A 21,561-nucleotide genomic window follows, 5' to 3' on the forward strand; every position below is an offset into this window, starting at 1 on the left:
GAGCACAAGGAACAAAAGCTTTATGGCAATTTTCAAAAGCCTGTAACTCAACCAGGCATCAACAGCATTTCATGCCAGAAGTGAAAGTTAGGTCTTCAGCACCTATGCTCTTTCTGACGCATTCAAAGCCCTGCCGGGGTAGGGGAAGGGGAAAACAGAGTCTTAGCACTCCAGGAAAAAGCCCGAGCTATATTAAGCTGTGTAACACTTCTCAAAATTTCTTATAACTTATGCTTTAGGAAAGTGGGAATACTTGTATTCTGATGGATGTTGTGCATGCCTCCATTTTTCTGCTCGTTTATTTCCTGAAACAAAGTTCAGCTGTATAGATGCTCAGTGCTGATAAGAGCATTATTTGCCAGAGTTGCGAATCCAGAGATCACAAGAGTGATCCAAGGGAAGGCCAGCCTTCCAGAGCTGCTGGGGGGAGCTGGCACCTGCAGCAGCCTGACACGGGCTGGCTGCCTGCCATGGCTTACAGATAGGCCAGGAGAAATGTGTGGGAGGGTATACAAGAACTACAAAATGTGAGGTTAGGCAGGTGTACGGATAGATCTCCGAATCCATTTCTCTAACCCTGTACTCACTGGCAAATAACCCCTGCTTCATTTGGAGGGGGGAAAAAGCTACTTCTATGACATTTAAATGTTACTGTTCAACAGGGCAGCAATCTTACAGGTGCCAGGTCCACTTGACTTGGTAGGTAATGTGGGAGTAATGGAGGACTTATAACCTGCAAGCTAAAGAGAAAATGGCTGTGATATCTTCCCAAAGAAGTGAAGGCTTCTCAAAAGGGTGTTATTCATAACAGCTTAAAACCTGGCAGGGCATAGGATAACTAGAGTCCAGTGGCTGCTGCTAGTCTCTTCTAATATAGCTGTGTATTTAGAAGAAATGTTTGCAAACGTGAGCTGTAGACAGTTGGACACAAAGCAGTGTATTTCCTCTATCTGAAAATACTCCTCATGAAAATGACTCATGGGCCTAATACACTTGTATAGCTGCCCAAATACTGCTGTAGGTCAGGAGCAAACACACTGAGGAAGCTAGCTAGCACCAGAGACCACTGAGCCACTCAGCAAAGTTGATATAAATGAAATGTTACAAATAAGTTCTCAGCAATGCAGGGGACACTGCTTCTGATTTTCTTGCCAACAGTTTAACTACTTTGCATGGGTGATTGTAATCAGCAAGAATTGTTACATGATAGTGCTGGAAGAGACTTGAGGAAAGAGCTTTCACTTGAGACACAAAAGACCACAACCTTACTTCTCCACATCTTACAAGGTAAACAGTCTCCACTGGGCATCTCAAAAATGCTCATTTATGGAGATAGAAAGAAATAAAATATAATTAGGAAAAAAAATCCACGCTCTTCTGAGAGAGGCGTTCTCTCAAGAGACATGAAAGAAAGAGGAAAGGCAAAGCTGTTTTCTGTTGCACCCAAAGGGACACGAGTGTCAAAGCTACTTACACCTTTTCAGTCTTCTTTTTTTATAAAGCAAATAAGAATGGAAAACTCTTAAAAAAAAAAAATAATAATCCTTTTCATACTATAATAAAGAAGGGTAGGTTTGAGAGCTAACTGGATAAAATGAGTATTGTAAAAAAGCATGCTGAGGGCCAGATCCATAATTCTCTTTGGAGAAGGGAGAGAAAGAATTCAAGAAATTGCTTGACCTGCAAATAAGAAAATCAAAGACTGGTTGTAATTGAAACTCCTGTATTCTTGTGAAATGGAGAGAAAAGCTCTAAAGTACTTTTGGGGATCATAGGTAGGGCTACCTGAAAGTGCTGTCTAGAAACTGATGCTGTGATCTGCTGAGTGTTCTTGTTTTCCCAAAGGGAGAACACTTGCTTTTGCTGTCTTAAGGTAGCAATTACAGACTTCTTTGTATATATGTTGCAGTGGGAATGTTTGTTTCAAAGATATGGTAAATATTGTCTTTGTGGTGTTAAACAATCATTCTCTGAGAGAGAGGAGACTTCAGAGAGCGCAGCACCTGGCTGCCGTCCTTTGGGGCGCTCCCTCTGGCAGGGGAGCAGGGGGGCTGAGGGAAGGTTGAGGTTCCCCTGAGGAGCTTCGGGGACAACCTGGGTCAGCACCGCCACCGAGGGGGCAGGTTTGTGCCCCATGCCAAAAAGCGCCCTGCCTCTGCACCTGGGTCGCCTTGAGGAGCCGAGTCCCTGAGCGGTGCTGCTGGCCGTGGCGCTGGCTCGCGGCGTTTTCAAGTCTCCTCAGGGAGGAGGCCCTGGGGAGAAACTACCGGCAGGAGACTAGCGGCGTCTCCGCTTCCCTTCCGAGGGCGGCAGGGCTGTGCCTGGGGGCCGAGCCCTGGTGCGTGGCGGCAGGGTCGGGCCGGGCCGGGGCTACGGGCCCGCGGCGGGTTCCCCTCGGGCCGCTCCGTGACCCCTCCGGGCGGCCCCGGGCCCGGCGGGGGGCGCCCGCCCACTTGGGCGTTGCAGGCCGGGCTGGCGGCTCCGCCTCCTCCCGCGCTCCGCTCCACTCCGGGACTGCGGGGAGCCGGGGGAAGGCGGTGGCGGTGCGGACGCCATGGCTCGGGTGCTGAGCCGGGACCCGGTGGACATTGAGGTACCCACTCGTCCCGCCGGGACGTGCGGCTGGCGGGGAGGGGGCTCAGCCCGGCGGCGGCGCCCGGCAAAGTTTTGGCTGCGGCGGCCGGGGGCTCCGCGCCGCCGTGCCCCGAGGGCAGCCCCGGCACCGGGCAGCCTTGGCCCTTGTCCGGGGGCCGGCGTCCCTTCCGGGAGCCGCTTGGGGCTGCGAGAGGCTCCCAGGCGTCGCCCCGGAGAGGGGCGTGTGGGGGCGGTGTCTCCCCTCCTCCTCGCCGCCCCCGGGCCTCCGTTCCCCTCCCCATCCCTCCCCTCCAGCTCGGCCGAGCCCCGTGTCCCCGGGACGGGGTCAGCCCCAGCCCCGCCGCCCGGGCAGGGTCCCAGCGGGGCGGAGCAGCTCGGGGGATGCTGAGGAGGCTTCGGGGGGGCCCAGCTGGGCGCAGGGGGCGGCCTCGGCTTCGCCCCCCGGCAGCGCCCTCGCTGCCAGCGGCTGTCAGCGCCCCCGGCCCTGGGGCTTTTGGCCAGGCTCAGCGGTGACCGCTGTCACCTGCGCTGTGCCGCTGCCGCGGCCGGTGGCGACATGGGGCGGCTTCGGCCCGGCCCTGCCTGGCTGTAAGTTTCAGCGGCTTTGGGGAGTCCAGGAGGACCAAGTGGCAGCGCACCGACTCATCTCGAGGTTTCTCTCCAGCCCGGCACAACTTGTTGCCGTGGCATGCCGTGCAGGTCGAAGCACCGGGTCTGGGGGAGCAGCCGCAGCTCACGGAGGGACCGGCACACGCAGCAGTGGGCTGACTCCTGTTAGCAGTTCTTGTGCCCACTCCCTGTCCTAACCGAGCTGCTCCTCAAACCGTGACTAATGGCCAGAAATGGTCTTACACTGACAAAACTGAACTGTGGAACGGACGGGAAGAACAAACTTGTCCAAGTCCTCCTGGAAATTAGGGAGGCGCTGTGTCAGGGAATGGGTACTGTCTGTTTTATCGGCTCAGGGTTTTCAGGGTGGCAGACCTGGGATTTTTCCTTAAGTGTTGAAGTTCATTTTTTATTACAAAAGTTTGATTTCAACAGTAAAGGCTTTTGAGTACTTCGCTCATTTATTTATTTTTTTTTTTAACACGCTATTTCTGGGAGTATTGTTTTGCATTTGTGGGTAAGTATGACTCATCCAAAGAACGAAGTGGTGTTGTGGGGCCACGTGTTGGTAGCAGCAGCAGCACTACGTGATAGGGAAGGTGGATTTTGAAACAGACTGGTGTTTGCATTGTTCTCAGGTTGCAAATGCAAACTTTCCGCAGTATCTTCCTGTGTCACTTTCGTTTGCAATGCTCATTGAAATTAGCAAGAAAATAAAGGCAGGCTACTTCTAACCAAATATATTGTTATTTCCCCATCTGTTTGACTAAATTTAGTAACTATGATTTGTCTCCCAGATGGATACATCAATAATTACTGATAGTCTAATTGCAGCTCCCCCCACCCTCCCCCATTTGACTTCTTCTGGGGAAAAAAAGAATGTAGTGTATTTTCCATTGAAATGTATTTTATTTTTATATTTGAAGTAGGGAAAGTGTATATTTGCTAAGCCTATCTCACTGTAGAGAAATAATTTTCATAAAATCCTCTGTTCAGTTTTTATACTGCAGCCAAGAAAGTGACCAAAACATTCAAGTTATGCTCCTAGGGCTCACATTGATGCACTTCTCTGCTCAACAACCAGATTTCTAAGAATATTTATCTCAATGGTTGGCCTCTCACACAACATAGTTCATATAATTAAAAGATTAAATGTGACCTTTGGAGTGCTGATTCTGCTTTATAATTCATTTAGATAGCTAATGCCATATGAAAAACTGATGTCGTTGGTTAAAAAGGAGCCAAGAATCTATGCTAGGATCTGCTAAAGTCACAGCCAGTTCTCAAGTTTAAAAAAAAAAAATAAAAATATCCAGGAAGTTGTCCCCAACGAATCTCATCCGCTGTGGTCGGCTTAGCCGTAGCACTGTCTTACTAAAGGAGATGAAAAAAATCACACAGATGCTATTGTTCTAAAAGTCTACTTCTGCATTGAGGGGAACTAGGAGCTTTTGTGATTAAATAAAAGGTCTTTTCCAGGAAATGTTAGTTAAAACAGAAACAGTGAACAGACAAACTCACAAAACCCAAACACTTTATTTTTTTGTTGGTATTTGTAAATACTCCAGATATTATTTATGAACCTCATACATATACCTCTTTCAAGAATACTCTGGAAAAGAAATCATTCCTTTTTTTTATTAATCAATTTCTTTAATATGAATGTATGTAAACCATTCATAATTATTTCTCTTGCAAACTTTAGGGTTTTTTAAAGAATTAAAGTGTCAGATCAAGTACTCAAGAATTAATGAATCGCTAAACTGTGAAATGTTGAATAGAATCTTAATTCATTTGAATCTTAATTTGGTTTCTTGAGTTCACGCAAGATGACACAACTGTGTATGTTCTTCTGACTGCATTCCCATCAAAGTCCAGAACTGTCAAAATAACTAGCATTTTGAGATCAGTCCCAGACATTTTAGAGCAGAGTGCATAGCAATGTCCCCCTGGGTAATAACCACCTGCTCTGCTTGCATGGCTGGCAGGCCTCAGTGTCTCTGTGGTCCCTTTGGTCCTCTCATCTGTTGATGGTTGGTTGCTGGATACCTTCCTACATCTTTGTCAACTGCTGCACAGACAGAAAGAGTAAGGAGGACTGCCAGCCTCCCTTGGAGAGGGCTGCTTTTCACCAGAGTAGAAATAACTTTGCCACACTGTCATCACAAACCTAGAACACCAACAGGAAAATTAGCACTTTTTGTTTGAAAAGTTGTTATAGAATTCATCCATGTAGCTTTATTTGGTTTTATGTTTGAGCTGACGTTTGCTGTAATTCTTGCTTCAATGACCACCACCTTCTCTGTGGTGGTGTAATCTGTAGGTATAAATGAGTTGTTGTTGCTCATTATGGACAAAAGCTGTAGAAAATACATCAGCTTTCGCGTGAAAGGGATGGTTTCTTCAGGGCCAGGCTATGCCTGGTGGGTGCTGACTTTAGGAAGGACACAGGCAGCTTCAGGAGCTCCTGAGTGCGCTGCAGGCATATTCATGTAGGTTTTAGTTTGGTCAGCAGCAAGGTGAAGGCCGCTGATGAAGGTGGAATGAGGCTGCGGCCTGTTCGGGCCTATCGCTGAGGGCAGCACGCCTCAGCTCCGGTACACTGGGGAATAAGACTTTATTTAAGTAGTGTGGCTACTGTAGGTTGTAAACCTAGCAGATTTGACAGCAGTGAAGGTTCTTTCTCTGGGATATTTACCTTAGTGAGTGCTGGAAAGCATGAGCTATGAGAGCAAGTTAGGCAAGTTTCTCTTGTCAGGTTTATTCTTCTCCCAGTACAAATGAACTGGGTGAAAAGGCTGCATGTAGCGAAGGTGTGAAGGTACAGCTGAGAGCTAAGCCTGGTGTCCTGGGAGGTAGGGCAAGGACAGGAAAAAAAGGGGGGGGGGGGGGGGGGGGGGGGGAAGGAAACCTTCTGTAAGATAGGGAATCCTACTAGTCAACATGGCTCTGAAAACTGTCAGGAAAAGGTTCTGTGAATAAATAGCTGAAGCTAGCTTTCTTTCATCTAGGCCAAACTTTTATTTAAAAAGCCCCAACTGTTACAGTTTCTCTCTGTGTTAGATACCCACTATTTGTTTGAAGTTCCATAATGAAGTTTTAATGTGCAGAATTATTTTTTTAAGTAAATGCTTTGTAGCTGGGTATGATGATCAGATGGCAGTCCCAGCCTGATAGCTCTGTCTGCTTAGGGTCATTTGCTGAGTGTTCAGTGAGGAAACAAAACTCCCCATTTCACTTCAGAGAAATTGATCAAACAAAAGTGCTCTTCTATCATTTTAGTGGTTTTGTTGTAGTAACCTCTTAGCTGAGTAGAACAGTAATTACAGCATGATTACTATGTACTCATAGGAGATTGTAGACCATGGTTACAATGTCGGTCTTGGAGAAATGAACAAGATCTGCTCTCAAGGTTAAAACTTGGTCTGGTAAGTAGGATGGAAAGTCTTCTGTATGAGATTTGTCTTTTCATGTTGTATGTTCAAATCCTGTTGATGTTCAAAGAGTTGTGTAAAGTCTTGTCTCCACTGCAGAGTCTGCTAAATTTTAGCACTGAAATTCAGTCAAGCCCTCCAAAGTAATGATATTAAAAGAAAAAAAAAAAAACAAACCACAAAAAACAGCTCTTGTGCTTTTCATTTTTATTTGGCCTTTGAATTTTAATGTTACTCATGAAATAAACTTTCCTTTCCCATTTTTTTTTTAATTTACTCTTTGTAAGAAGATCATAAGATAGTCCTTGAAAAAAAGACCTGCAGCTCTCACCGTTTCTCATGGCTGAGATTCATGGGAAACACCAGCTATTACACGACTTGTGACAGTTGTCGCTGCAGTGATTGGTTCTGAAAACAAAAAGAAACTGAAATTAATTTTCCCTTTTGTTAGGTGAACGGACTTCTTGATGACTTTGTTGTAGACTGGACTTGAATGTTATTCTTTCCAGTGTTTAGTTTAACCATGCCCAGCTGTTGCATCATTTAAGGTAGAGGAACTACATGTTGGCACAGGGCTCTGAGGTGTGTGGGGCAGGATTTTGTCTGTCACATGCCAGGACTGCCGTGGTGCGGGATGCTCTTTGGAGAGGCATTTGAAGGGTACAGTTTTCACAGCAGGGCAGAACTTGTGTAGTTTTTGGTGAAGTTCGGAGGTGTGGCTGTGCCTGGCAGAGCGGGATTTCCCTTGGACCAAGGGTGCACAGCTGCCTTTGTCCTGCGAGCTGGTACGTGTGCCTGGTGTAATTGGTGTTAGTCAAAGGCACGTGCTGCTTTGTTTCCAATGTACGTGTCAATCTACTGTCCATCCTATCCTATGCCACTTTGTCCATGTCAATAAAATGACACATGAAGCACAAACATAGCTGGCACCAATTTGAGGACAGGCTTCTACTTAAAATGTTGAGAAAAGCTGGAATTGCTGGTGGCTGCAGACAAGCCGGGTTGGTTGTGCCCCGTGTGTTCTGGCTTTGCTAGCCCTTTGGCAGAACAGAGTTCACATCAAAACCAGCTTTCTCTCCCTCCCTGGTTGCCTGGCAACCTCCCTCCTCTTATTAGCATATGATTTCTATTCCTTTTTTATTTCATCAGTACAGTGTTACACACGCTGCTCCCTGCCCTGTGCTGTCGCCTTTGTGAAGAGCAGGATTTGTGCCTTTATATGAGACTTCAGCAAGTATGTGATTTGGCAAGGAAATCAAACATTTGGGATTAGGAAACCTTTGGCTGTAAATGTCTTATCAGAGGCTCAGAGAGTGGCATTTGTGTGGGCATGTTATTCAAATTCCTTTAATTTTCACTTGCTATCATTGGTATACGAAGGGCAGAATTCTTCTTGCAGATCAGCACGGCGTAAATCTCTGGCGTCCTTACGCATGGAGAGCATCAGTTTGGAAAATGACAACAGAGATCGGCTGTGCAGATCTTGGTGGGCGTTTTGTTGTCTTGGTCTGTATGCAGCTCAAATGTGATGCCATAATTAAAAATGTAAATAAATAAATGTCAGATATATCCAGGTCAGTTTGGGACTGGGGAAGAAAGAAGTTAAAGGAGTAAGTAGAAGAAATAAACTGTCTGGTTTTCTTATGATAATGTTTTTTTAGGAAATAAGAAAAATATTTTGCATTAAAATTGTCCAGGTGGTTCAGACTGGGTCTTAAGCTTTACTTTAAATTCCCTTTTTTCTGCTCATGGACTGGTACAGCTATAGGAAATGCCCACATCATTTTTGCTGTTGCAGATAACAAAGAACGTAGGATTCAAGCGGGAAATTTTCTTTAAATATTGGGAAAAAATGCCACCATCACCAAAAAACAGAATAGACTCTGAGGCTGAAATGCCAAAGCAAGTATGTTTTGTGACTGTTTAGGTCATGATATGTATAGGATTTTTTTTTCTCGGTGTTATCCTAATGATAAGCTATTAGGCAGTTAGGTTGTTCTCAGCCCAGATTTACACCGTAGGGATCAACCCTGTTCTCCTTGCAAGGAGGAGGAATATAAGAGTCTTTGTGATGTAGTTCTGACACATAGAAATCCCTGACTAACCATCCAAGACTGATTTACAACATAGTGGGGGTTTATTCCCATGGAAATGCCATCATCTGAATGAATAGCTTGTCTGTATCAAGCCAATAGGTGTGTTTGTGAAGGGTTTAGGGTAAATGAAGGGTCCGTATTAGACAGTGATAGGTGTTAGTCAAAGGCAGGAGGAGCTTTAACTCCCTCAGGTGTCACCGTATCCCTGGTGTAGCGAGGGTGCTGGACGCTCACCATGTCTCACAGCTGTAGAGTTGGAAACTGGAAGTGGGAAGTGCTTGGGTAGCACGGCTCGGGCTGGGGGCGGGGAGGAGCACTTCCAGGCCTGTGATGTGTAGTTTCAGAACAAACAGAGCAAACCATGCATTTTTTCATGCTGTGGACCAGGCTGGGCAGTTTCACTTCTGCCCTCTGTCATAATACTTTGACCGTTTTGCGAAACATCTGGTCTCTTACCATGGCCAGAAATGCCTGACTAAGTCAATGTGGAATTTTGAGTATTTTTAAGTCTTGCAGAAATTTCATGATTTGAAATTAGGTTAAGCCTGCTTATGAAAGTGTTTTGTTTTTTAAAAATGTTTCCAGTATTTACACATATAGCTTGAGAAAGCTTTATTAACATGATAAATATTACTATATGTGATGACAGTGTTTTATTTGTAAATTTAAGGTGATAAACACAATGAAGTCGTTGAAATACCAAGTCTTTCATCTCTGCTCAAGTCAAGGTTCAATTTTACTTCCAGTGTGACATTTGCTGCCTGAAGTGTTACAAGTGACTTGACCTTAAAATTGCGTTTCTTTTAGTTCATTGAAATGGTTGGCCTTTCCAGTTCAACTTGACACCAGCACTGTGAATGGTAGAAGGCAGACATGCTTGACTGTGACTTCATCTGAAAGCTAATTAAAAAATATCTGGATGTTGAATCTAAATATTTCCATTTAGATGGGATGGTAGTCATCAGTTAAAGGCTATCATGGTGCATTCCAACACTTTCATTTCAGGTTAAAAAAACAATTATATACATAATTAAAGAGAGAACTGTCCAGGCAGCCAAACTGTCTGATTGACGCACATCTTGGTAGTGTATGTGGTTTTTAAAAGATATACTTGTGCACACCACTTTGAAAATGTGGAAATGAGGTGTAAAAACTGAAAGCTGCTTTGATAGTTTTATTTTAGTTAATCTCTCCTTCATAATGATGTTCTTCTTTCAAGTATTAGTCATATGAGCAGTGTCATTCGCTTTGTATTTATTATGGAGACTGGACTCCACCATTTTTGGATAGATAGGTTGTGGTACCTCATGTATTAATACATTACTGTGCACTTTTCCTTGGTTCCGTCTTGTGACTTTGTTAGGTGTGCTCTCAGGCCTTACTTAAATTGAGTCTTCTGTTGAAATGAACTCTCCTGGTCGGTGTTCCCTCGGTCACCCCAACGCCTGACCGACCTGGAGAGGAAGCAGCAGGCTGATGTGCAGGAGGTGCACCTCAGAAACCTGGGTTGCTCTTTCAAGGACAGGGGTGTTTGGTTGTGCTGTGTGCTCTGCACAGGGCTCTTTTCCAGCTATGAGAGGGGCCTTCATGCTGCTCAGTCACATCTCTGTGAGCTGATTAAGGAGTGATGATGTTGTGCTCTGAAGGGAGCATTTTGCAGCCTTGAGGTGAAAGGACAGAAGCCAGGACACGTCCTTGTGGGTGAGAAGAAATGGTCTGATAAATAGGTGGAGGGATCTAGAGGGAAGGAAAAATAAAATAGACTCTAATTCACAAGACTGCAAGCAAGCTATTGGGGAATTTAACAACTGCAGCATTTTCCTTTGCAGCCTTTGCACCGTTAGCACCTATGCTAGTATCTAGCTTATTATAAAATGCTTGTTTTTGCCTTGATTCTGAAGGGCATTATGTGAAACCCAGTTCTATTCTGCTCTTACCAATAAGCCAGCTACCCTCCCTTCCAGGCATGTCTAGCATCCATGCAAAACTCCAGAATGCGTGTGTAAAAGTGGGTAGAAGTGTTAGAATAGGTTATTAAAAATGTAGATCCATAATGTGAGTAAAGAAGATTGGAAGTATAAAAAGAGGCTTTACACCTGGAAGTTATTATAGTTATTTAGATTGAACGAGAATAATAACCAATTGTTTTCTAAGATGTATGACACATTTATGAAAAACCTTGAAGGATAAATGGATCTTTTTAGTATGCTACTTCCACAAAGGACTCTATGAATAAAATAATAGTGAGAGAACTCTCAGTGGATGCTGAATACTGCTAATTGATGAAATTATTACTTATTACGCTGCAACTGAACTCTGCTTAGAAACACTATTTTCAGTATGATTTTTTGAAAATGACAGCTGAAATGTAAGAGGCTTTGTATTGAAAATGAATAGTGATAATTTCTTGATATCTTTGAAATGAAGGATATTTCAATGACAGTTAAAACTGAGAAAAGTGATTTTTTTTAAGTGTTCAGATCATGGAATATTGCTGTGGAAATGAAATGAACTTTTCTGAAATCAATAATGTAGATTTAATATGGATTTATGAGGCATTTAAAAGTTCTTAGTATTCTTATTTATTATAAAGCAGTCAATTATTTGTGTCAGCAGTTTTCATATTATGTCACATGTTAAGGTTAGAAATGAGGTTTGTGAGATAGGGTGTAGCCATTGTGTTTAGGAAAACTCTAATTGTAAATTAAATCAGCATTGAAGAAGCACTCTATCACTTACTGCTTAGGGCAGAAATGAGATTGAGTAACAAATTTGCCTTTGATTTAGTACTGACGTGCTTTAAGCCGGCTAGCCTTTCTTGGTGTGTCATTTTAGGTCTATGTACTAGCTCTAAAGGAATGTTATCAGTAATTGCTGTGAGGATCTGTGCATTGTGTGTAGAGTAATATTTTGGAATATATCTGCAAGTGAAGGGACAATCTGATTTCAGCCTTAACAAATCTGTTCATCAGTTTTAGAGGCATTCCTCCCTCCCTGTTAATATCATTGGTCTTCAGAGTCTGAGGGACAAAATAAGCTTGTGCAAATTCACTCAAACTTACACATGTGCATGTTAACGAGGAACATTTTGAGATGGAAGCTTAGAGGTGGTTCCCAGACTTAGTCATTCCCCTTCTATTTTAAAACCATGCTTGATATTGCCTTCTTTCGGTTCCAATTGAAAATTCAAAATTTTAAAGATTTTAGTAAGCATACATAGTTTTCCAAAACAGTTGGAAGTGAGAGTGACGAAAGAGATGGGAGGAAAAGAAAATCAAACAAGATAACCACAACAGTAGCTGGTCCAGAACACTGGTGATAAAAATGCAGAACAGGAAAAAAAAAAAAAAAAACTCCTCAAAAAAACTACAGTTTGAGTAAAATGTTATCATTTTGATATGGTAGCAGTAACCAATATTAGTGATTGCTGAAGGACCAACTCCTCAGTTGGGAGGGTATGATCAGAAATAGTTTTTCTGAAGGCTGTAGAGTATTTGATCTCTCTTGAATAAGGCAGAGTATCTTGCATGCTGCCAAATCTTGGCACCAGGTGAGGAAATAAGGTTTAGGAGCCCAAAGAAAAGCACAAAACCAAAGCTAGCTCATTTTCAACTCCCAGAATAATTTTTTGTGTGCACTTAGTCAATGAACCCTTAACGAAGAACGTATAAGCAACTGTGAGAGCAGGGTCAAAACTCCTTTAGTGCTGGAGCAGTGTCCTAGTCAGAGCTGCTCTCTGCTTTGTTTTTGTAATCATAGCTGCACAGCTAATCAGCTCAGCCTCATTCAGGTTTGTCTTCCAGCCTGGTCAGTGGAAGGCAGGAACATGGGACTGGAGGTTTCCTCTTTGTATGCACAAAGTTACTAGAAAATCAGTAGTTTCATAGTCAGTTTTGTGTTTTACCATTGTATTAAACAGTTGCTACTGATATTTTTTTTTAAGAACGGTGCTCATTAGTCACATAGGTAACTTTGCTTGTTGCTTCTTAGTGTTATAACAGATTTAAAAAGTCAGTACAGATATAGTTGGCATGTTCTTGGAATAAATACAAAAATTCATCATGTGCATTTCAAGCAGTGAATGTACTAGATCTTTTGGGTATATATTGTCACTGGCATCCTTGCATTGCAGGTTCATTTATTGGACTTTGAAAATCACCTTTAACAAAATTTTCTGAACATTGCTTTGCTCAGCCAAAATTAGTTCTGCTGTTTTTGCCAATGATTAAACTTAAATCAGTAATAACTTCAATGCTAATTTCTCTCCTATGATCAAAAGTCAGTAGAGCATTCACTTCTCATTAACTGACATATCTCCAATGCAAGTTTGTTTGTTTGCTTAACCAAAAAACACCTATAATTGCAGGAAAGTGGAGGTTTTGTCTGAGGCATTCAACTGTTGGGATACAAAGGCTTATTTTTTTCGTTTTGTCACTAAGTTTATTTACAAAGGCAAACAAGTTTGTCTTCTCTTTCAGTTTGTCATCTTGCAGGAAAAATAGAAGTGGGTTGTAAATGTATGTGTATGATGATCCTTTTTACTGTGAGATAGCTTTAAAATGAGGTCCATATAAGTGATCATTTACAAATCTTGTTTGGTAAGAGAGCAATTGCACAATCTGATGTGCAAGTGGCATAGATAAATATGGTGGCGAGGAAACAACAAACTTCTGTTATACCTTTTACATAAATGTAAATATTTTCTGAAGCTTTAAATTTTGAGCTGTAACTTGTGTGCATTCAATTTCATGTATCATGGAGACCATACACGTATCTGCTTTTAAAGTAACAGCAGTGAAGAAGCTGATGCTGGCTGTGACATGAGCTGCTCTGCTTTTTTGCACTTAGTCAATAAGATGGTTGATTAAAAGTTTGGGAGAAAAAAATATATTAGAATGTTAAATATAGGTGTAGAAGGATAACTGCACCAAAATTTAAACCCTTCTATTTTTAAAGGCAGTAAGTAAATTCTTCCCCCCTCCCCCCCCAGTCAATAAAGTGAATACAGAATACCAAATTCAACTTTGAGTAAATCCATGAAAACCATGCTCAGGTATGCCTTCTCTGAGTCTGGTATGGTAAACAACACACTACGTTGAAGGCTATTTGGGTTATAGTCTGAAAATGTGGTCTCATCACAGGGCGAAGTGTTCCTGGAGAAACCTCAGAGGGGAGAATTTAGCTTGTGGTACAGTGGAGCTGAGCCCACTTCAAGCTGTGTAGCTCTTAATGTACACTTGCTCATGTTGAACATATGAATAACTTGCTGAATGGTGGGGTGCTACCTGGACACTTAACTTTTAAGCACTGAGGGTGAGTATTCACTTTAGTTTTCCTTGTGAGGGTCAAGGCATTTCTGCAGAGATGAGTTATGTCAGGGAAGTCGCATGCTGAGTTTCCAGCGGAGTAATTTACCACCCAGAGCTCTTCTAATAGAGAATAGTGTTTGTTATCTATGGGAAGCAAGTAACACTTATGTTTCCCATTTTAATAAACCTTTTAGATTGTGCAGTAATACCTAGCATAAATGCAGTGCTGTGGTAGAGGAATCAAGGTCTTAATCCGAAAGTTAACATTGCGTAAACAAAATTAGGTAAACCGTGCCTATGGCTGTATAATTTTGCTTCTTTGTTAATCAGTAAAGAATTAACTTTGCTTATATAACAAAGTGCATGAGGTATACCACATTTATGTTAATATAGGCATTTTCATAAGCAAGACTTCTCTAAGTTATCAAAGTGATTTAGAAAACTACTCAATTTAAGAGACAGTATTTATATAATGTAGGGACACTTGAGGACCATGCGAACCTAGCAATAAAACTGTTGTGGAACGCTGCTTTCTAAATATCTAATGCTGGGTTTGGGACTACACCTCTAGGATAACAGTAAGCTCTGATGTTATTTCAGGCTAAAGAGTAGTTTTACTCTCGCTAAATTCTAGAGGCTGTGTAAGGGAAGCAAGATGCCAGAAATGTGTTTATTCTTATATAGAAGCAGGCTGTTACATGGGGAAGTCTAAAACCACTCAGAAGTGTAAAGATGAAAATGTTGCACGTAAGTACTACGTTAAAACCAGTGACCCATCAGTGCACAGCAAGAATGTGCTTACCCTTCTGATCTGCTTCTGGCCATCCAGTTCTTGCTCTTTTTTGTGTTTGAGCTTGTGCAGCTCAGAGAAGAAGTTTTGTGATTCAAAGTTGGAACTTCTCCCAGGTGTGGCTGAACTCCCCCTACCACCACACTCACCAGGGTTCAGCATCAGCCTCCAGTCTGTTGATTTCTCAGCCTCTCTGGCTCACAGGAGGCTGCAAGACTGCTGCTTTGCTGGCTTCTTTCCTAGTTGCAGGCTGCCTGTCCATTCACAGAAGTGGAGCCCTGTCGTCTAACTCTGGACCTTGAGGACTCTTATTTGATGCATCATAATGCAAATCATTGATTCTTGGGCATGGACAGAGAGGAGGATTACCTGAGGAGTTTATCCTCATTTACCGGGGTAGGAGAGGATTGCACCTTGCCACACTTTGATGTATCATACTATAAATGAGATCAGTCAGCATGTGCCTTTGCCCATACATGCAACTGTTTGTCTTAAAAGAAAACATGTCCAGTAATATAAAAACAAAAAAATAAAATAAATTAAAAAGTCCTGGGGGATTTCCTGGGTCAGTTCCATGCTGTCTAGGATAATTTTTTATTCAAGACTTGTGATTGTCTGCAGGTTGACCATGCTGTTCTGATGTAGTTTGTGGTGATTTGCTATTTCAGCTAGCTTTCTCTGACCTTCATCACAATTAAATCAGGTCTGAATACTGTGAAAGTGCATTTTTTTTCTCATTTTTGAAATTTTTGTATGACTTACTGAGATATGTTATAAAACCAAGTTACATAAATTGCTTGTAAAGTTTTCCTCATTTGTTCAGGCCTTCAGCAAGGAAATACACATTCAACACAAGTATCAGTTTGAGGTATTGTATGGTACATAATTGTAGGATAGAGACATTCACAACATTTTCCCGCATTCTTTCCATAATGAAAGATAACACAGAGCTAGCTTCTAGAAAACATGACACCATGACTACTTATTTTTTAAAATCTTGATTATCTTTTAATATTTTGAATAATTTTTAGGACTAGAACTTCTTCATGCTTATTTGGTAGTGGATCTTCCACTTGTAACTGTTAAGGACTTTACATGATGTTTGAAGAGCTGCATCTAACTGTTAGTGTTCCATGCAGCTTTCCAAAAGGCCTGGCAGATGTGAAAAATAAAATGTAAACTAGGTAATGCAAAATGAAATATTAATGGACAGAGTTCATCCCTTAGTCATCTTCTTGTTAACTGACACAATTCTTAAACAATCCTCATTATTCTGGGTCATCCAGTCTCATGGAAACTCAAATTACAAGTATTTGTTCTTTGTTCTTTGACTAACACTTAATAAAATTAGTTTCACGTTCAGATATACAAGAAAATAACAGGGGAAAAACTCCAGGTACTTGTTTCTGTCAGTGAATCAGCACTTGCAAAGCTCTGAAATTAATTGTTTAGTATGCTCATTACTCTTAGAAAAAATAAATATGTTCTCATTATGCTCACTTGGTGAACATATGTACCTTGCAATACATTTAATGTTACTTGCTGTGAGGGAGATTACAACTCTTTTTAAGGAAATTGGGTAGATTAATGGAATGGGGTGGGTTAAATTGCTCTCCACATGCATTCCCTAGCATGCCTAGCCTACTCCTGAATTTCAATTGATATGTATAAAGCAGTTTAGCTAAGGATGATCTGTGAAGCAACTGGAGTAAAACAGGATATCTGTGTATTACAGGGGCTGAACTCGGTAAATGTGTTGTATGCTAAAACAAACCAAACAACACATGGGACCACATTTATACTCATAGTCATAATCTGTATGTGAACAGTTGCATTTTCAGCAACTTCCTTATGGCTGTATGTATATTGATCTGTGGTCAACCTCAGCAGGGGATTTGGGTCTGTTACTGAGAATCTTCCCAACAAATTAGAGAAAGTGGGCAGAATCCATGAAAAGAACAACTTTGTTTTGTCAGTAAGTATATGCAGTTTCAGTACTGCAACCTGTGACAGAGCCTGCAGAGGGTCTTTCTGATCCTTATTCTACCTTTGAGCTACCAGTAGCAAAGATGAGGATCACTAAGGACTAAATACTATTGGTGCAACTCATTGGTTTCAGGAGGAGTTCTTGCAGAGGCAGAGTAATCTTCAGTGTTCAATTTTTAACCAGACTTCCTGTTATAAATGAGAGCTAAGGTCCAAGTAACTAGGACAGCTTGCTAGGGTTGGTAATTTGAAAAAAATGCTGAAGATGTCAAAGTTTAGTGCTTTAAAGGAAAACTTTCAAAACTGGGAGTGACTCCACATATTTTGCAGACCATGCTAGGCTCCCAGGGCTTCTTTAAGACTGCCTTGAGGGTAGTAACAGTCCCATCAACAATGTAAATATTACTTTTACTTTTCTTAACACCATTGTCTGAATTTGGCCCATTGAAGAGGCTAAAAGCCCGGGACATGGGTTTTAGAAGATGGAAGAGCCTCATGTGATTCATGTGTTAACTTGAAAGAAACATGAAGGACGTTTTGCCGTAGTGTAATATGGTGGTGTAAGAAGATGATGTGTGCCTCAGAAGCAGAGGTGGCATCATTCTATGGAAGACTGCAATCTACTCCAAAAGCAAAAGGAAAAAAAAAAAACAAAGCAATATTATGATAGTTACCAGAATGTTGTCTTAAGACAGTATAAAAAGGAGATTCTGCCTATGGCTATACAGTGTTTGTTCATGGCAGAGCTCAGTATGTTCTCAGCTCAGTTGTTCAAACTTTCAGTATGTCTTGTTGCCTGTGAAAATGTCTGCTTAACCTGGGCCTCCTTATTCTCTCATTAATCCTTGCTTTCTCCTCTTTTTAATCCTTTTTTCCCCATTCTTCAGATAGGAAGTTCAGTGAAAATGTAGGAAAATGTTGCCTGTTTTCTTTTTTTAATTGTAGTGCCATACCAGAACAATATCCTTGGGAAGACAACCCCCGTTTCCTGCCCTGCCCCTTGTTGGTGTTGATATGTGACTAATAAACATAGTGCTTCCATAACTTTATATTGTATTTTGTTGAATGTGCATTTAATTAAAGATCAAAGTTAATTGCAATAGCTTCTTAAGATTTCAACTAAAATGGTGGCTTTATGAGATGGGAGTAAAATGGATGTGATGGTTTTAAATGAAATTAATGCGGTTCCCTATACCAGAAATTTATGCAGGATCACTGCAGAGCGCGTATGAAACCTGTCTTGGTTTACCTGAAAATGCTGCGTCAGAAACAGGACTCCCAGCTACAGAATGTGTTCCTATAGGCAGTCTGAATGACTGCCTTGAAATCACTTATCTTGGAGTAATACTAAAGTCTTGATAAATCACTCACTGTAATATAACATGTTGGTTTAAAAAATTCTACAGCCTTGTCATTAATAGATGATAGCAAAGATTAGACCCAATATTTTTTGTGTAGACTTAATCGTAGCCTCTCAAGGAGAAGCTGAGCAGTAAACATCTGCAGCTTACAGCAAGTTTATTCTGAGAAGCCACGTTGGTGCAGATCAACATAACCATTTATCACTAAGTTCTCAAAATTTAAAACTGTAGCTATCATTTAAACCTGTCACTCATTCTCCATGTACACTAGATATGACTAGTTTATAGCACTTCAATATACTTGCAACCTAAATTAAAATATATTATCCATAACAAATTCCTTTTCTTCTATAAAACAATGTATTAGGAAATGAAACAATTATTTTGTTTTTTAGCTTTTAATCTCTGTTTAGTAAAAGACATAAAATAAATAATTGACATCAATTATTATTAAAGGAATTTCTTAAGGTGTTGGATTTTGAAAGAGTCATCTGCAATATATATTGACTTGTATTCTGTAGTCAGATCACTTTGCTTTCTTCCTGAAGCGAAGTCTTCTAACTCATCCATGGAAATAAAGAAAAAACATACAATACTTTGCTGGTGCCCATAGTCATTGCTGTTGTTCAAGGCTGCTCGTTTAACTCTACTATGCGCGGTGTACAGCTGTACCAAAAGTGTGTATGCAACACAAACTGAGTTTATTTCTAGGTATTTACAGCCCTGTTTCTTTCTCCATCAATACAGTACCTAAATAGATTTCTACAAAAATGCAACAGTATTATGTTCAGATTAGCAGCCGTTAATGCTAATGGATTTATACCTACTTTGTTTTTAGTGTAATAAATATAACAATTTATGCAAACACTAAATATATAATTCATAGATTCTCAATTACTGTTCAAACAGCATCTTAATGTGAAGTCCAGACTTCACAGTACTCTGAAAAGTGATGCACTATATGCCACCACTTCCATTTGGGAGCTTGAGTATTGCCCTTTCAACATCTGGAGAGATCAAACATTGGCCCATCTGGCAAGAGCAAGAATTTATGTAGCAGAATAAGCATGGGATTGGGACAGCCGAGATCACAGATGCCCAAATAATTATCCTCACCAATGAGTTCTCCCCCTGTTTAGATGGCCACTGTGTTTGGAAGATCAGGGGTCTCAGATTTCCTTCCTTGCACGTCCAGTGTGTTTAATTTGTGTTTAGCTAGGTGCATGTATTAAGTGCTGGTTGCAACAGTCCCTTTAGGATGCTCTTCTCAGTAATTTTCTATTAGCTGACCTACCTGAATGTATTTGTTAAATTTGCTAAATATCTGACCAGCTATGAGCTGCAGAAAGCCAACCAGAGAACTGAAATGAACATCCTCACTAGTGTTCCTTTCCGAAAGCTTAAAAGACCCCATAGCGATTTACATAACTTTGTCATTAAAGCAGTTAACTTCTGAGAGATTTTTAAACATCAGGGACGTCCAGCTAGAACAGCCACCTAGGTCAAGAATCCAAGATTTAGGGAGGTAGAACATCATTTAGCTAGTGGGAATATAAGCAATTTTTATATTGTATGTATGTTTAGTATGTTATTAATAATGTGCCAGTTCGTTTCAGATTTAGTTCTGGGACATACTGGACTATGTAGTCCTCTTGGATTTCTGCAACTGTTGCACTTGGAACTATACTCCTGTTGCAGAATTCCAATAGGAGCAAACATATGGGGATTCTTCCGTCCTTGGCTTGCCCCACCATTTGTTCCACGTTTTTAACCAACTGGTGCTGTACCCAGTGGAGTACATCTGTTACGGTTTATTACTAGAAATTTGCAATTCATTTCAGAGCTTGCTAAAATAATTATAATATTCATGGCCAAGAGTACTGCATTAAGCAATCACAAAAGATAGGCAAAATCTCACTGAGGTGTGTGTGATTCTGGTCCTACTGTCCAGTTTGGGTGATTTGGGCACTCACCAACCTCTCAACAGTGAGTCAGATGCTCTCTGACAACTGAGTTTGATCAGCTTGAGAAATCAATGTAGCAACTGAGATGCTGTAAGTGACATCCCTTATGTGAATGTCCCTGCTCTGTTTTAATTAAGAATTAAACAAATTAGCATAAAACACTGCTGAATGCAGTTGGTTGCCACATCTTGCCTGAGGTATTCAGCTGGGGAACAGTCAGAAACGGAGCAGAGCCTTTACTGCTGAAATTGCAGAGGTGCATCTTTTTACACACACTAACACTTTCTGAAAGTCAATAGCACGTAGGCTGCAAAGTAGTCGGTTACCTCTTTGAATCTTGTACCCCTCGGTTTTCTTTCTGTGTGCTTTAGATGAGATGGGAATTACTAGATCGGACTATGCTATCTGCAGTTAGAGTTCTCAAGTAGGTGAGATTTCTCTTATGCTTTGTGATTGCTGATCAGTTCAGAGTGAGCATTAGTTAATTAGAACATGACCCTCTAAAAAGAAAGTCTCCATAAACATCAACACAAAATCATACAGTGGGTTACTTTTTCATCCGTATCACCTATTCAAACAGACTTTTAAAATAAGGAAACATCCTGACATAATATCCATAATCGATCATGTTCATCGGTGTCAGTCTCACACACCTTTGACATACAGTAACAAAATGAGCACACCCTATTCACTGCAGTGGAGAAATATAGTGCTAAGGTTGAGTCTTTTAAAGGAAAACTTGCAAAACCATTTTCAGGAGTTAAAACCAACAATGTGCTTGTTTTGATTCTCTATTGCAGACCTGAGTCTGAATCTGTCACTTGCATACTGTTCAAACTTGCCCCTTGACTTGAGGTCAATTTTGCTACAGAAACCTGTCATTTGTTTAATTTGAAGAGCTTGGGTTCTGAAAGGCTGATTTAACTTTTTGAGTTACACTACTCCAAAGAAAGACTTTACGAACCTCATTGTGCATGGGTCTTCAGACCCAACTGTCACTTAGAAGTACTGCTATATTCCAAACATTTGTTTGTGTCCTTCCAAATAAAAGCATTGTAAGAGAAAGGAAGCTAACTTGTAGTGAAGCTAACTCATCAGGTCACTAAGGTGTAGAAGGAGGTTCTTGTGAGGGGGAAGTTGGAGCTTTTACTGAAGTGGTGAAACATCTAACAATAGCATGGGTTCTTTAAAATATTTTTACTTGTTTTGCTTTACTTTACAAATTTTACTTGGAGTGTTATAATGAAATAGAATAGCATGCTTCTATATGTCGTATATAACAAACATCTAGGAATGGAAACTTATCATAGAGATGACTGGCTGCTAGATGTAAGACTGTTTTATAGCTATTCTAGAAATGTCTTTAAATATTCAGAATCTAAATGTTGTGAACAATACAAATCTAAACAATTTCCTA

The 21,561-nt window shown here is 41.1% G+C and overlaps 1 protein-coding gene across 7 annotated transcripts in view; it reads left to right on the top strand.

Annotated features, from left to right (window-relative positions):
• The window catches only part of DPYD (dihydropyrimidine dehydrogenase), a 352,451-nt gene that overhangs the window by 11,263 nt on the left and 319,627 nt on the right, over window positions 1-21,561 (top strand). For 2 of the 7 annotated variants that reach the window (XM_080603520.1, XM_080603521.1), the window contains exon 1: window positions 2,023-2,593. The exons of 2 other annotated variants lie outside the window; for them this stretch is intronic. In XM_080603520.1, coding sequence (XP_080459646.1) covers window positions 2,555-2,593 — 39 coding nt within the window. In that variant the 5' untranslated portion in view covers window positions 2,023-2,554. Of the gene's footprint in view, window positions 1-2,011; window positions 2,594-6,555; window positions 6,633-21,561 lie in introns of those variants that run through there. 3 more of the 7 variants (XM_080603522.1, XM_080603525.1, XM_080603519.1) reach the window with 3 other exon arrangements.

Source organism: Anser brachyrhynchus (assembly GCF_964034855.1).
Source record: "Anser brachyrhynchus genome assembly, chromosome: 8".
Classification (NCBI taxonomy): Eukaryota; Metazoa; Chordata; class Aves; order Anseriformes; family Anatidae; genus Anser; species Anser brachyrhynchus.